General features: G+C 36.9%; 2 protein-coding genes across 2 annotated transcripts; both read right to left on the minus strand.

Annotated features, from left to right (window-relative positions):
• Positions 1 to 2639: 2639 nt before the first annotated feature.
• LOC306850085 (protein phosphatase 1 regulatory subunit 3C-B-like) lies at positions 2640 to 5740 on the minus strand. Its single transcript, XM_079385525.1, has 2 exons — positions 5554 to 5740; positions 2640 to 4638 (listed from the first exon to the last, which is right to left on the minus strand). Exons 1-2 carry the CDS (start codon positions 5565 to 5567, stop codon positions 3681 to 3683), a joined length of 972 nt encoding a protein of 323 aa, XP_079241651.1. The 5' UTR covers positions 5568 to 5740; the 3' UTR covers positions 2640 to 3680.
• An 8810-nt stretch (positions 5741 to 14550) lies between these two features.
• Positions 14551 to 15243, minus strand: LOC306850787 (fibroblast growth factor-binding protein 1-like; the record flags this gene model as incomplete). Its single annotated transcript, XM_079386648.1, has 1 exon — positions 14551 to 15243. One exon carries the CDS (start codon positions 15241 to 15243, stop codon positions 14551 to 14553), a length of 693 nt encoding a protein of 230 aa, XP_079242774.1.
• Between the last annotated feature and the right edge of the window lie 480 nt (positions 15244 to 15723).

The raw sequence follows: 15723 nt of genomic DNA on the forward strand, positions 1-15723 counted from the left end.
TGGTGTCAACAGCTGCAGTATTCCTCTTTAAAAATAGCAGAAGAATGACACTCTACAAAAGAACTGTATCAGATCTCACATTATGTAAACTGCTATGTCAGAATAGCAGGATAGCAATTAAACAATGAAAGAGTCACACTCACAAGGATTTATCTTTGCATAAACTTGTCCTAACCGAGCACATGCATCCTCAACCACATGTTTGCAATTCGTGCACAGGAAATAAAAAATCAAATGAAATCTTTGAGTTGGTAAAGCCAACACCTGGGGAAAAACACATTTTCTGTGCCCTTTATGTTTACAGAGTGCTTTGCAGAGCAGGACATCACAGCTGTATGGACAAATCCACTCCCTACTCTGCTTCAGTTCCCTCCTCAGTCAGTAAGAGAGCCCTTGTTTTTGACTGATTGTGAATGCTGCACTGTTCTCCTGCCATCTCTGAGGCCTGTTTATGGCTCCTGCCCCAGACCAACTCTCTCCTCTAATGTTTACATAACTTCAGTTTTAGAATCGTGAAAAATGGATGCAAATGTCCTGCTTTGGCAGAAGGTTAGGAGACAAAAAAATATTGCTGAGACAGTGTGAGGTAGTGGTAAGACTCTGCATCTAGGGTGACCATATTTTAGTTTTCAAAAAAGAGGACAGTGGGGGGGGGTGTTAGTTGGATTTGAGGGGGATTAAAGTAGCCTGCAAAGTAGCGCAATACCCATATCCCAAATATCAAAACTCAAAATATGTTATTTCCATACCTGAAATACATATTTTGCAGTCACCGTTATGCAGATGATCATAAGCACAGCTAAAAGGCTTCCTACCAGTGGTCATCCTTCACAAAACTTAACATCTACCACAATTTTATCATAGGTAGAATACAAAATGTTTCAATACAAGCATTTCAGTCAAATGTAATTTATGCAATCTTTCAACCCGCTGGTCGCTGCAATAGTTTAAAATCAGAACAATTCCGTGCAAAAAAATGCGGATTTGGTAACCTTGCATCCAACATGAGCTGCATCCAAAGTGATTTAAAATACTCCGCATTGATAGCGGCTCCCTGATGCGCGAAAATTATATGCAATATTAGAATGTTTGAGTAAGGAGCGGGATTAAGAAAACAGTCCCTGGCAGGGCTTTACAAAAATGCACACAATAGCCGAATCCAGGACATTTTGGGCGATTTAGAAATCACGGCCGGACGCTTTTTTTTTTCCAAGATTCAAGATTCAAGATTTTTATTTTTTTAGGTCTAAAGAGGACATGTCTGGGAAAGAGGACGTATGGTCACCCTATATAGCTCACAATTAAGTTTAAAAATATGAAACGCTAAATGAGTTTTTATAAAACTGGTCCACATACTAGCCTACTTTATTTACACATTCATAAATCACGAACGTTCTGCTACAAGAAACCATTATCTTCAGTCTGCAAGCCTGTTAGGAAAGAGCTGAGTCATTTTTCCCAACAGTACAATTTAAATTTCATCAGTCTGAGCCAGTGAGGCCTATTTATAAGGTCACAGTGTCCAAATTACAGAGACAAGCACATAAAAAAACACATTACTTTGAGACTGTCTTTGGGTTTTCCGATGAGAATTGGCACACAAGAATGAGGCAAGAGGCACAAAATACTTGCTGGCCACTTGATATGCAATTTGAAAGGATGTGTTTGTGCAAAGAGATGTACATACCTTACCACACCTTTAAATGCATGGGTGACTTTATACCAAAGAGACTCACTTCCAGAATTTTTTTAAATAAGACAAAAATTGTTTATTCCAAAATAAAGATTTTTCTAAAATATTTAGCAAACTTATAATGGACCCTTTCACAGTCTGTCACAGGGACCCAGTCACAGTGCTACTTTTAGGTTACTTTATATTTATAAATGGCTATTTAGAGTTATCACAGTGTGTACACTGCATCTGATATTGGAGTAACCTGAAAGTACCTCCACTATCAACATGATGTTCTTCTGTTCACTGGTTTAATAAATGGTGATCAGCCAAAATAGGCTTGGCAAGTGGTATTTTTGAACTGTGTGTTCAGTACATGATCAGACAAGAGGGTGTTCATATCAAGGGTTATCAGAGGTCTTGTGTCGAAATCTGCTTCCCTTTTCTCTGTGTTAAAGAGTTGTTTCCTAGATGTGCGTGAGTGCTTTTTAAAAATTTCAAAAAAGTAGGGAAGTGGAAAATGGAGCTTTCTACATTCTCTGCATTCCTCATTGAGTGGAGAAGACCATGAGCTAATATTGAACCTCTGGCTGCTTCAAATAAAATATGATTTAAAGAGAGCTTTATATGCAGATAAAAGCAATTCATAAGGCTTGATTTATATGTATATAAAGTGCAGGTGTCAGGCTGCTACATTAACTCGACCAATCTCTTCTCCTCACAAATCTGCATTATTGTTCTAATTTTTTCAGGTGCTTGAGAGTTTAACTTGATTCAACGTAGCACTCTATTTGCTTCTAACTTCACAAGAGTAAAGGAACTCAGTTGTCGATATCATTAGTGTCCCAATGCTTTTTATGAGACCTGCTTGATTGCCACCAGTACAATATTGTTGTAATTTTAGCATGAGGAGTATGAAGACAGATCAGACGCAGTCGCACTTAAGTTACTGAAACACAGAATCTGAAAATGTGAAATTTTATTTTAGAGAATTTACCAAGACATCCATTCGTTCTTTAGTAAAAAGCCATTCTTAGCTTCACATCTGATTCAAATATGACCCCAACCAATTCCACTCATATTCACTGGATTGCACTTAAAACATAAAATTTACTTTACAATGACATTTGCTGAGGAGATCCTATAGGCACAGAAACCATTATCAGGCCATTTGTTTAGCTTATCGCATTCAGTTGCATTAAATTCAGCACATTAAATTGCTTACACATCCAACATAAACACACAAAAAAAGACACCTAAATGTATGCACATCTTGCAGATAAAATCTTGATAAAAATGTTCAAAACCAAATTTATTTTAAGGCTGATTTATTTACAGAGTACACATTAAATATGATAAATAGTAACATTTCTTTCTAAAAATGTGTAACCAGTTCAAGTTTACCCCTTCAACATGAAGGACAATCTCGCTGGTTGTCTCGTCCACAATTGAATCTTCAACTGGAAATCGGCTGAAAATAGGCTAGTGAGACATAGATATATCCTCTTCAAATCACCAGACGTGATATCATTTTTTATAGTGCACAGTCTGCAGATGTGGCACACAATGGCAGATTTTTAACAAGAAATTCTCTAGCACACTTAAGACAAAGGCACATTTTATACTTCATATTAATGAACTGACAAATGTAATATAGTGTTTACTCCAGACCCCTTGGTGGTCTAGCTCTTCAAGAAAGGGGTCATCACACACGTTTTACTTATAAAATTTTTTTTTTTTTTTTTTAAAAGAATAAAACATGCAGCAAAATTTTCCATCTGAAAGAAACAAGGTTCCCTTTATGTGACCATTTCAACCAGCCTCTGTTCCCTCTTTAATCTGTTCATAGACAGCTGATCTAGGTCTATTTGTAAGTAATCAGCAGGTAAATCACATTAAGGGCTTTCAAGAGAATGTCAATCTTCTGTTGTCATACCTCTTCTGTTGAGAGAAATATTGTTGCCAAAATCTTTCAACACATTTGGATAGTTAATCATGTCAGCTGAAGTCACCAGTAGGGGCCACTGGTTGCAATGTGCCCCCAACTCTGCCAGTTTGGGAAAATGCCATTGGATCGGAGCGGGCTTTTACATTTATAAACTTCCTTGTCTTGTGTTTTTCTGCCTAACTTCCTGGATTCATTCAGTTTCTTTCCCTGGTTTGAGGAATTCCATGAATTGTTTTGTTGCAAAGACGTTGAAACCAGTCCATAGTTTCTGCCATCGTTGTTGTCCCAGTAGGTCTGCTCTCCAGTTCTGTAACTAATGCAAAATTCAACCTTATTCTGAGGGAGCACATACCCAGGCAGTTCAATGGCAAATGAGAATGTGTCTGTATCCTGACAACTATAGACATTATTCAGAAACGTGCATTCCACTTCCTGGAAGCTCTTCCAGGTGTCGAAAGAGATTCGCACATGAACCGACTTCTCGTAGGCCAGGTTACGCACTTTGATGGTGCCGGTTAGGGCTCGCTCCTGTAGGGTACAGTTCTCTAAACAAACAAAGTTCTTCAGCAACCGACTGCGAAAATCTAGGTAGTCTGCCGCTGGCGGCAGAAAGCCTAGAATTCTGCTCTGGACCGAATTTATATGGAGAGTTGCTGTGACTTCTTCTAGGTCTTCCAGGTCAAACTGCAGTTCAGGTGTAATGGGTTCTCTGTTATCGAAAGTTGAGAAGACATGCACCGCGGTTAATGACATACCCTTTGAGTCGGCAAACACAACCTTCTTCCTGGGCTTGGATTTTGGGGTCTGCCAGTCCAGACGAGGGGGCTCCAGGTGGGCTCTGGAGCTCAAGCAGGGCCGCAGAGGTTTGTAGCAGGTTTTGACCAGGTTCCGTGTCCTGTAGTCTTCATAAGAGCTCAGGAAGCTGCGCAGTGGGGGAGAATGGGTGATGTACAGCTGCACAGCCACGTCCATAGGCATAACTGGACCCGGCATTGGAGGACTGAGGAGATGAAGAACTCTAAACACATACAGACAAAAGACAACCCAGATGTGTGAGTACAATGTCTTTAAAATGTTTCTTAAAATATTCTGCAATAAAATAATATTCTAGGAGGAAGCAGTGTGCCTGTATGAAATGCCACAACACAAATTAGCCATGAGTGGAAATGACAAAAGTTTGTAGGGTTCTTAAAAGTATTCTGATTTCACATGCATTTTACATATGTGCTTCATTTCGGGTTTCAAACATATCAGTAACTACAAAAGTTATGGAAAAAAGAGATTAGCTAACTTTGCTTTCCCCAAGTAGGTAACCATAGCAATACTTGGCATTGGTACGCTTTTTGTTATAAAAAAATACATTTAAATATATACAATAGAATACAATCACAAAAGTGTTTTTGTTTAAAAAAAAAAAAATTCAGATAGTTGACGTGTCGCTTACTAGTCTAGATGCACCAGAAGACACTTATTAGGACCCGTTTACACTGTTTTCTTTTCAAAACGCATAACTTTTGCTGCGGATACGCCTATCGTTTACACTTACTCCGGCGTTTTCAAGGTCGAAAACGGTGACTTTTGACAACGCTGTAGACCCCGTTTTAGTTAGAAAACTAAAGGTGGTTTTTCAGTGTAAACGGACCAAAAACGTGGCTGCCCATATTCGCTCTGCTTATCCTTGACGACTGTGTAAACAATAACGCATGCTCGTTATTGTACCCATAGATCTATATGTGTAGGTTCCCCATTCGACCGCTCCAAGCACGCAGACGCGTCCGCGAACTAAATAATAGGGATTCTACCATACATATCTATAGTAGTACCTGCGTGAATGGTCCCGTGATATGCGTTTTCGGTTGTGTAGTGTAAACATGGATCGTTTTCATTCTAAAAATCCGTTTTAAAACGAAAACGCATTTTTAAACGTTCTTACCTTGTGGAACTCATGGAGAAAGTGCTTCAGTTTAAAGTGGTCTCTTGAGCAAAGCACATGGCAGGAGAGACAGAATTTGTGTGCAATTCCAGAGCGTGGATTTTAAAGTGAAATTTCGTTATTTCAAGAGTTCACCCCAGAACTGTAGTCTGTCCTCTGTGCTCTGCCGACACACCCACTCCACGCTGCACTCACTGCGAGTCCTTTAATAAAGCCTAGGGCCGCTTATTTGCATATTCCACTCCCCAGCCAATAACAGAGCCGCGCATTTTTGTGTCGACCAATCATCACTGGAATAGATTTAGTAACGTGGACCCCTGTCGGTGCAAATTATATCGCACTCACGTGTGAAATGTACTCATTTATTGTGGTTTTGTTAAACTGACATCATCTTGGGTGTAGTAAAGTAATGGTTGGTGTTTATATTCTCTTTTATTCCAATACTTGTAAATTCATTCAGCTGGAGGTAACGCAGCTGGGTAATCTTTAATCTATTGAGCGTGGTTGTTTGTGAATGTAGGTCATGGCGTGGGTAAAGTTAATCTTTATTTTCTGAAGGTTGTAATAAACCATGAATCTAAACTTAGCACTGACTCTAACTACTATACAAATGTATATAGCACTACCATTAAGACCCAACAGTGTCTGGTATGTTTACCAAGGTCCAAATGGCTCTTTAGCCCCATCCCATACATGACTGGTGCATGATTAGAAATATGGTTTTACAAGCACTCCAACTTCAGGCCATCCAATCCATGTCTAAATTCCTTAATGCACACTATACTAATTAAAAAACTGACATTTTCTCTCTCTCAATCAGATCTTCCGTATCTCTCTCATAGTTTCGTGATTTTATCACCATTTAGTGATCATTATTTGATGAATGATTAAGTGACGACGCACTCTGATTGGTATTGATGTCCACCTCCGTGATCAATGCCTTAGCACCTTTCTTATTGATGTGCAAATGTTAAAGCTGTTTCGACTGTATGTTTTGGTGATTAGAGGTTATCAGCCCAGTGGGGTATGAAAACTAGCAAATGGTCCAAACGTGCAAGACCTCCTCTCTCTCTCTAAAAGTAGCAACACCAAGACCACTGACTCAAGGAACGGGGATGTTTGTTATGAGAAAATATGAGATAGAAGGGGAAATTATTCCAACGCGTTTGCCTTCTCTCGCAAAAGCGCAAAAGCAAAAAGCTTACTCAGTGTCATGTTTTTTTTTATCACCATGTTACTTTAACTGTAACATTGGCATGAAATATAGTTGATGTACTGACATGTAAATTTACTATATAGTAAATGTACTGAATTAAGTTATTAGCTTAATGCATGAACTTATTAGTGTGGTGGCCTATTGATATCCTTATGTCATGTACAGTAGCCTACATTAACACTACAAAATGCATTGAATTATATACTTTAATTTAAACATAGACATATTTGTGGTAGAAAAACATCTGCAAGGATTTAGACTGACCTCATCCCAAAACATCGTGCTTCTGTGACTAGCCTTACAATTGCATAATAAGCCCCGAGTCGTGCTGGCAAACCCCATAAGGCACACATATATACAATATATACAATGGTGTAGAGAGACATCTAGTGGACACACTATAAAGAAAATATAAATTTTTAATTTATAGTCTTGAATCTCTTAGATAGACAGACAGACAGACAGACAGACAGACAGATAGACAGATAGATAGATAGACCTTTACAGAAGGAGAACAGTGGTGTAATATAAAAGAGTGTGGTAAGTCACATATGTGTATTTCAACACCCTCAAGTAGCCTACAGACAGACTGTTTTTTTTTACGGGACTGTCTCATGTCAGCCAGATTTACAAACGCATGACACAATCCAGCCAATCAATAAGCCAGATGCTCTCCTGACTACCAAGGTTTGGGTCGATGCACCACACCAACCAACTGTCTATAAAAAAGCCTGGCATAGAGGATTATTTGATATGTTGCAACTTCACAAACTTTTAGAAAGAGCCAAATGCAAATTATATGTCATGAATAGCTGTGGTACACTTCTACTGACCACTGAACGCAAGTTCAGGGGTTAAGATGTTTTACTGGTGTAAATGTCTCATTTTGTGTTTGGAGGCCATAGTGAAAGATTTTTTCAGAATAAATAATAACCCAGAGCTGACCCAAACCCAGAGAAATGTATCCACAATGAATAATTAAATACTTACTAATATTTTATAAATATTCATATTGTTTATATTGAATTATTTCATAACTTATGTATTTAATTTAATAATTTAATAATTAATTAAATAATTACATTCTAGATAAATATGTTTTGTTTTTCAATAAATTAAGAGATGAGTTTTTCTTTCATTTTTTTCCCTTTAAAAAGGGAATTCTGCAAGACAATATCTCCCTTTGTATTGAACTTTGAGCAATGTAACTTTGCAGATGTTGTTTATGCTCAAACAGTGCTTACAGTGCTTATGCTTACACACTAACTTTAGATAGATAGATAGAGTGGGCAATAAAGGAGGGGGGCGCTTAATTTTTGTGAAAGATAGATTTCAATGTCATGAAATACAGTGGTCATGCAATGAATTGGAGTGTATTGACTTAATATAATTCTGTCTCCATCTCTGTCATTCTCACTTATAGTACTATATCGCTCTCCATCATCTAAAATTATTTGGTAACACTTTATTTCGATAGTCCACTTTAGACATTCTACTAACAGCAAGTAACTTTGCAACTACATGTCAACTAGCAGTCATTAGAGTATTAGTAGACTGTCTGCTTAATATCTTCTAACACTTTAATTTGATGGGTCCACAACATACAACATACTGCCTATCAGAAACTTTGCAAGTATATGTCAACTCATTCTACTAACCCTAAACCTACCCTACTGAGAGTTAGTAGACATGTAGTTGCAAATTAATGAGAATTAGTTGACATGTAGTTATAAAGTTACTTATAGTTAGTAGAATGTCTAAAGTGGACTATCGAAATAAAGTGTAACCAAGTATTTTTTGTGAGCATTTTAAAAAATATGTTAAAGGAATGTAATTTTAATAAGGAGGTGATAATCATGGGAGATTTTAACATTAATTGGGAGGAAAAATCGGCAAGAAAAACTGAATCTGAATATAAGAACACTTTTTGTCAAGTTAAACAGACAGAACCAGCTTTCAACATAGTGTCTATCACTGAGATCCCTCAGGCCATCTAAAGATGTCATTGGGATGAATACATGCATGTTGAAAGCGCTTTAGTTAACCCGATTACAAAATTTTTTAATCTTTCATTTACTGAGGGGATGTTCCCAAATGAGTGGAAATTAGCTGCTGTAATTCCCGTATTTAAAGGAGATAATTGTCTATACAACAACAACTATAGACTTGTTAGCATTTTGCCCGTGCTTTCCAAGGTGGCCGAAAAACTGAAAAACAGAAAAATTAGTTGCAGAATAAATGATAAATCATTTAAAAAACAGTGTTTATCCTTTACATCCACATCAGTTTGGTTTCCGTACTAATCACGCAATAGATACAGCTAATTGCTATTTTATTGAAAAAGTGAAGTTATTGTTGGATCAAGGAGGGGTTATTGGTGCCGTCTTTCTAGATTTAAATAAGGCCTTTGATACCATTAATCATGGAATTCTCTTATCTAAATTGAATGCATTTCATTTTTCTGTAGGTGCCATTAAATGAGTAGAATCATATTTAATACATCAGACTCAATTGGTTAGAGTGAAGAATTATCAATCAGGTGTTGTTTTTTTGTCAGCAGGTGTCCCACAAGATTCGATCTTGGGCCCACTTTTATTTTCTCATGTAAATGATTTGCCAAATGTTTGTCTCAATTCTAACATCCAGATGTATGCTGATGACACAGTAGTTTTTGTACATGCTAATGGTGCAGATCAAGCTGCTGTTCAGTTAACAAACTCAATGTTAAAGATCACAGAATGGCTAAAACATAATTGCTTACAACTAAATATATCGAAAACTGTATGTATGTTTTTCAGTAAATCTAAAGCTGCTTTTTTCATAGATGGGGAGAGACTACAAGTCATCTCAGATTTTAAATATCTGGGTGTATATATTGATAGCAATCTTACTTTTAGATGACATATCAAGAAGGTTTGCAATAACATTAAGATCAACTTGGCAAATTTTAGATATGCCCGTAGCTGCATGTCAACTAAGGCTGCGAAGATGTTTATGCATTCAGTGATCTTCTCACATATTACCTATTGTTTGACAGCTTGGTCACAAGCAAGTAATACTTCTCTCAAACCAGTTCTCTCTCTATATAAACAAACTTTGAAAGTTTTGATAAGAAATCCATCCACCATCATCATTGTGATATTTTTTTTTTTTTTTTTTTTAAATACAACATTTTAAGTTGGGAAAATTTGATTGTATATTCAGATCTTTGTCTTATGTATAAAACTCAACATGGACTGGCTCCTCCTGTATTGAACAGTTTTGTAAATGTAGCACCAAATGGTTACAGATTAACAAGAAGTGCAGTAAGAGGTGACTGTATAGTCCCTTTAAGAAAAAGTGTATTTAGTCAAAGAGTGTTTTCAGTTAGGGCTGCTCGTGAGTGGAACTCCATCCCAAATACACATTTTAATACTTATGCCTCTTTTAAGTTTCACTTAATGAGGTGGTTAATTGAGAGCCAGTATTGTCAACATTCATTTTACAAACTAAATTCTATTGCCTTCTTGTCTTGTCTGTTTTACTAGTTGAGATTTTTATGCTATATACATGAGGTTATTTGGTTGAATACTGATTGAATGATCACTGCTACTGTTACTTGTCTGTATGCTTAAATTGTCTTTGCCTGCATATTGATATTTTGGATTAGTGATACATTGATTATTTTGTTTGATAAATGGATTATGTATGTGTTTGAGTGAGCTGGTAATAATCTGTTGGTTCTAGGTATAGTATAATTTTTTATGCGGATGTTAATTTTTTAGGAATTGTGTAAATTTTATATGTATTTTGAAGCATGTATTTATTATGTTTTGATTAATCGTTTTATATTTTTAGGGTGACAATTTTACCATCAGTCCAGGGACTGCAGTTGCAAAATAGTCTTATGGGTAATTCTGGCACATTGTACATTTATGTATTATTGATGTGCATTGTCACTGCCAAATAAACCTGAAAATAAATAAATAAACTAAAGTTAAAAAGATGAAATCATAATCAATAACCCCTTTAAAATTTTGTTAACTTGCAATAGCCAGCCAACAGGTCCACTGTCCCAGTAACAGTAGGTCCGTCTTGAAGATCTGTGTTAGTATCTCTCATCCAGCAACAGGCGCTGTTGTTCTGATCAGAGCTCACAGGCATTGAATCAGACTCAATGACCAGCCCTTCTGTACAAATATAGGAGTTGCAGTTGTAAGTGTGTACAAATTTTCAATATATCACTGTAAGACCTGGGCTTGGCTGCTTAATCTGTTTCCATAAATCATCTTTAAAAATAACTTTGCTGCTTCCACTAATGAAGCAATTTGGTGACGTGTGCCAAGATGCCGACTGACACAAGATGCAGAGCGTGCAAAAAAAAACTTGCGTGTTTTAATCTTTGTAAAGTTTTTTCCCTGCTTTTTTAAAGCTGAACTCCATGAGGCAGCAGAAATTCGGATACCATGAACAAATTAATGCTTCACAAACAGTCACTGGTGTCTTATTATTTTCGTATTGGCCAAATAACCCTGTGTTTCCACATGGCACAGCTTCCAACCTCTACTGTGTCAGAACTAATTTTGTGTGTCTTGTATCACTCTTTTCAGTTTTCCATTGAATCGGTGTAAGGCTCAAGAGGGTGAATGTGGCGTAAGGCCAGGTTGGAGAATAGAACATTGCAAGGGTGTCTGAATGGGTCACTTCTCCACTTTGTACAAAACTGTTCCGATGTGGGAAGCGTCTTGAGCCCCTTTATGTGATTCTCAGGGGTCCCAATTGGTTTTGGGGAGGCTGGTGTTGTTTCCTTGTAGATCGAGATGGGAAAGGGGGCCTTAAATTGGAGCATCTGGCTGAATGCCTGTTTTAAACACTTGATTTATGTGCACAGACTAAGAGCCAGTCTGTTTAGTAAGTGATGTGTGTCTGTGTAAGAAAGAGTGTGTGTGTGTGTGTGTGTGTGTGAGTGTGTGTGTGTGTGTGTTTGATAGACTGGGCTGAAGATGTGCAGCTCATTGAGATTCTGTCTCCAAACACAGTGTGTAATGGACAATAGTTCACTGTCTATTACAACAAGATTAAAATATATTGTGATTTTACTAAGCATTTCAGATCGCTTTCATATAAATTTGAATGAGCTGAATAAAGCGCTGAGAGCATAATTTATGTAAAATATTAGGTAAGTCAAAGAACAGAAAGTGCAGTATTTATATTTTCTCATTTGGAAATAAATGGTCAGGTTTCTGAGACCGTCAGCCTTCTTTTATTGCGTTTAATTCTGATGACTTTTTTGCTCTCAGGGACATTTGCTCTCAGTAAGTAAATGAACAATTTTCAATCCTTTTTTAACTGTCATTGTTGAATTTAAAAAAAATACTTGAACTGGATGTGTCTCTCTGTCCATCTCACTGAACAGTTAAACTCACAGAAAATACAATAATAACACATTTTTATATGTAAACTGTGCTACTAGCATACATGCATTCGAATCAGTGAATCTTTTTTTTTTTTTTGTCTGTTCATTTACATTAACCTTCTGAACGAACCAATTCACAATGAATCTGATCTTCCAACGCAACATGAGAGGACATGATTAAGGAAAAGTAAAGAATCCAGGGCCTAAAATTAACACTTGTCAAGCGCCAAATGCGAGTAAAAATTAGCATTGGGGCTATTGGTCGGAAAACTACATTGTTCCTGTAAAATATTTACTACTATGAAAATGTCACGCTACTAATAAATATAGCTTTTATACAGGGTCTCGTCGATCCAATGATTTCCGTCTCTAGCAGTCTGGAAAAGGTTAGCTCCACTAATTTTTTAGCTAGGTATACTCAAACACTGCTTTCCTCTCCTCTATTTTCCCTGTAGAAAGTTTGATGGCCACTTTTAACCCAAAGTGTCGTGTATTCTCTGCCATGCAGCAAATTAACAAAACAAACACAGATAATACATGGTTTAATCCAAAGTCAAAGCTCTATGAATCTAAAAAGAGGATTATAGTAGACTGAAACCCTCTACATACATAATGCTTGTTCACAATTTAAGACTCAGAGCTGATTAATTATGGAATTTAAAGTTATTTACCATTCACACATTAGATCAACCCATAGTTGTTTACAGTCATCTAGCAAACAAATTTGTCCAAACCACATACACCCCACTACATCATCTGCAGCACCGAGAAAAAAGGGTGATTAGTTCTTTTAAATAAATAGGATTTTTTTTTTCTTTTGGTGAGACAGCAGTTTGTGTAGTGGGAAAAGAGAATAGATGAAAAAGTATTTCTCTAAACATGTCTATCGTGTTGGCCTTCACAGTAAATGCACTTCATTGCTGCTAGTTCAGATCACAATCTTTGGGAAGGTCATAATTTAACCATTAAAACAGAGTCTAGAGAAATTAAAAGAGAAAAAAAAAATAATTTTGAAAAAAAATTAAATAAAACAGAATTTGGGAAAAAATAAAACGGATTTTATAGGGTCTTATATATTAAACATCATTCAATTAGTGTTGTCAGGACAGCATGAAAAGTCACATAATGTTTGGCGATTGTCTCAAAAAGTTGTTTGTGCCATGAGCAAAGATGGCAAATTTCAAATTGTGTACTTCTGGGTCATCAGATCATGTATTACAGACCTTCTTCATGCCAGATATCAATTTGGCACACATGAAAGTAGTTTTTACAGGTGAGTTGAATTTTACAAAGCAAAGTCAGTAGGAGTCCATTTATCCTTAAAAGATCTGCACTCCAGAGGGCTTTAGACATCTATGTAATATCGTTCATCCAACATTTAGTTGAAAAGATGCCACTGAGTCTATTGACGAAATCCATTTGTGACTATGAGCAAAATATTGTAATCTATCTCTGCTCGCTTGGCTGACTCAGAATGTTCCAAGCCTTCAATAGATGACTCTAAATCTAACCTCTTTGTCCAACAATTTAGCTGCACAGCTTGCTTATTAAATGTGACGCTGTAGGCAGTTGTGAAACTTCAGAAAAGCCTGAACAAAAGAGCCATTTTCTCCCCACAATATTTTCCTCTTCTTCTCCAACTGGCTCATCAGGGGGTAGGTGCAAGCCACTTATAAGTGGCACATTTCATCGATTTGAACTATCGCATGAGCTCCTCTATTTTCTGTGACCATCATTTTAGACCACTGATATGGCTGACTACTGATGCTGAGTGCACAACAGATAAAGCCACTGCTGTCTGAATGCAACATACAAACACTTATATACATATGAATACACTTTATACATAGTTCATGAAAGTGCAAGGATCTTTTATTCATCTTGTGTGAGAGCTGAAGGACTTTAAATCTTCTATTTAGCTGTGTTAAGCACTGCGATGATGATGGAATCATTTTTTTGTCATATATACATCTATAAAATTCTGCTTTTAAAAATATATGCATATTTAATTCATTACATTAGTTTTTTTATTGATCCGAATATTATTTGCAATAATCATATACAACAGTTTTCATGTGTGGGATACAAAATACAATTATTCATACCTACAAAAAATTAAATCAGGTTTAGTTACAATATACACAATTAATTGTGTGTAAGATAGTTAATGTGATTAGTGTGATTGTTAAATATTATACATAAACTACTTTCTCTGTCTATTTATCTTCCTCTTTACAACAGGATTTTTTATCCATGATGTCGAACTACATGATGAACGTCCTATTTTTGACACCCGACATAGTTATCTTTCTGTCTTTTTCACATGCAACAACATTCTTATCGTCACCTGGGTCTGAGAAAGCATTGATAGCAGATGTTTCTCTTTTTAACCATCAAAAAACTTGACAAAGAAGTTGCAGACAGAATGCCATCCTTCTCCGCAGTAGGTCACAGCGGGCTCCATGTCTGAGAATCCATCATTCACTACTTCTCCGAAGCCCTCATCCTCTTCTTTCTTCACTTCCTCTTCCTTCTCTTTCTGTGCTTCTTTTTCTTTCTTCGCGGGTGCCTCCGTTCTCTGTTTGCTCTCTTCTGGCATTCCCTTACTCATGTGCGTGGTGGTCTCTTCTCTGCTTCTCTCCGTGAGTTTCATGTGAGATGTGCTGGGCGCTTTTTTACACAGGCGTGTTTTCAGGACTTTCTCCCCCTCACAAGCGTTCTTTCTTTTCTTCAGTTTGCTCACCACCTGTTTCCAGTATTGGGAGGACTGAGTGCTGTAGACGGAGCATTCCTGAGGTTTTCCAGCGAACTGGCACGTGTAGTGAGGTCCGAGCCCCTCCTCCCTTGGGGCGGTGCAGCTCACCTGGAGAAGGATGTTAGCTCCTCTCTCTAGCGTATCCCAGGTGCAGCAGTGTCCATCCTTAGTGCTTAGCTGACCTGACCCCAGCGAGGGATTTACCACAGTACTCGCTGATCCAGTCACTGCATCTGATGGCTGCTTGGACTTCTTTTTTGCCTCAGATAATGACAGGACGAGGAAGAGGAGGGAAAAGTTGAAGAGTAGATTCCGCCCTCGCATGGCCGAGTGGATGCAGGTTAAAGAATGGAAGAAATCCCTGGTTCAGGGTACACAGAGCACCCTCAGAATGGAGACGAAATCACAGCACCTGCAAAACACAGAGGAAAAAATTATGCAGGGTTATTATAGCTAACTAAACCTAAATTCAACAATAACACATTTGTTACTTGAAATAATGTTAACTTAAATAAAACAAATAAAAAAGTACACTTTTGTTTATTTGAGAGAACATTTGATAACATTTCTCATTTCCATTTAGTTAAACTGTATTAAAAATAACTAAAATAAAACAAAAAATGACAACAACAATAATAACAATAATACTAATAATAATAAAATAAATAATAAAAAACAAAAACTCAGCAAAACAACTAAAACTAAAATGAAAAATGAAAAATTATAACGTCTTCAAAATATTAGTAAAGATTATATAATAGTATCATATTTTTGATCATTATAAAATAACATTAGCATAATGCA

Source organism: Barbus barbus, assembly GCF_936440315.1.
Source record: "Barbus barbus genome assembly, chromosome: 30".
Lineage (NCBI taxonomy): Eukaryota > Metazoa > Chordata > Actinopteri > Cypriniformes > Cyprinidae > Barbus > Barbus barbus.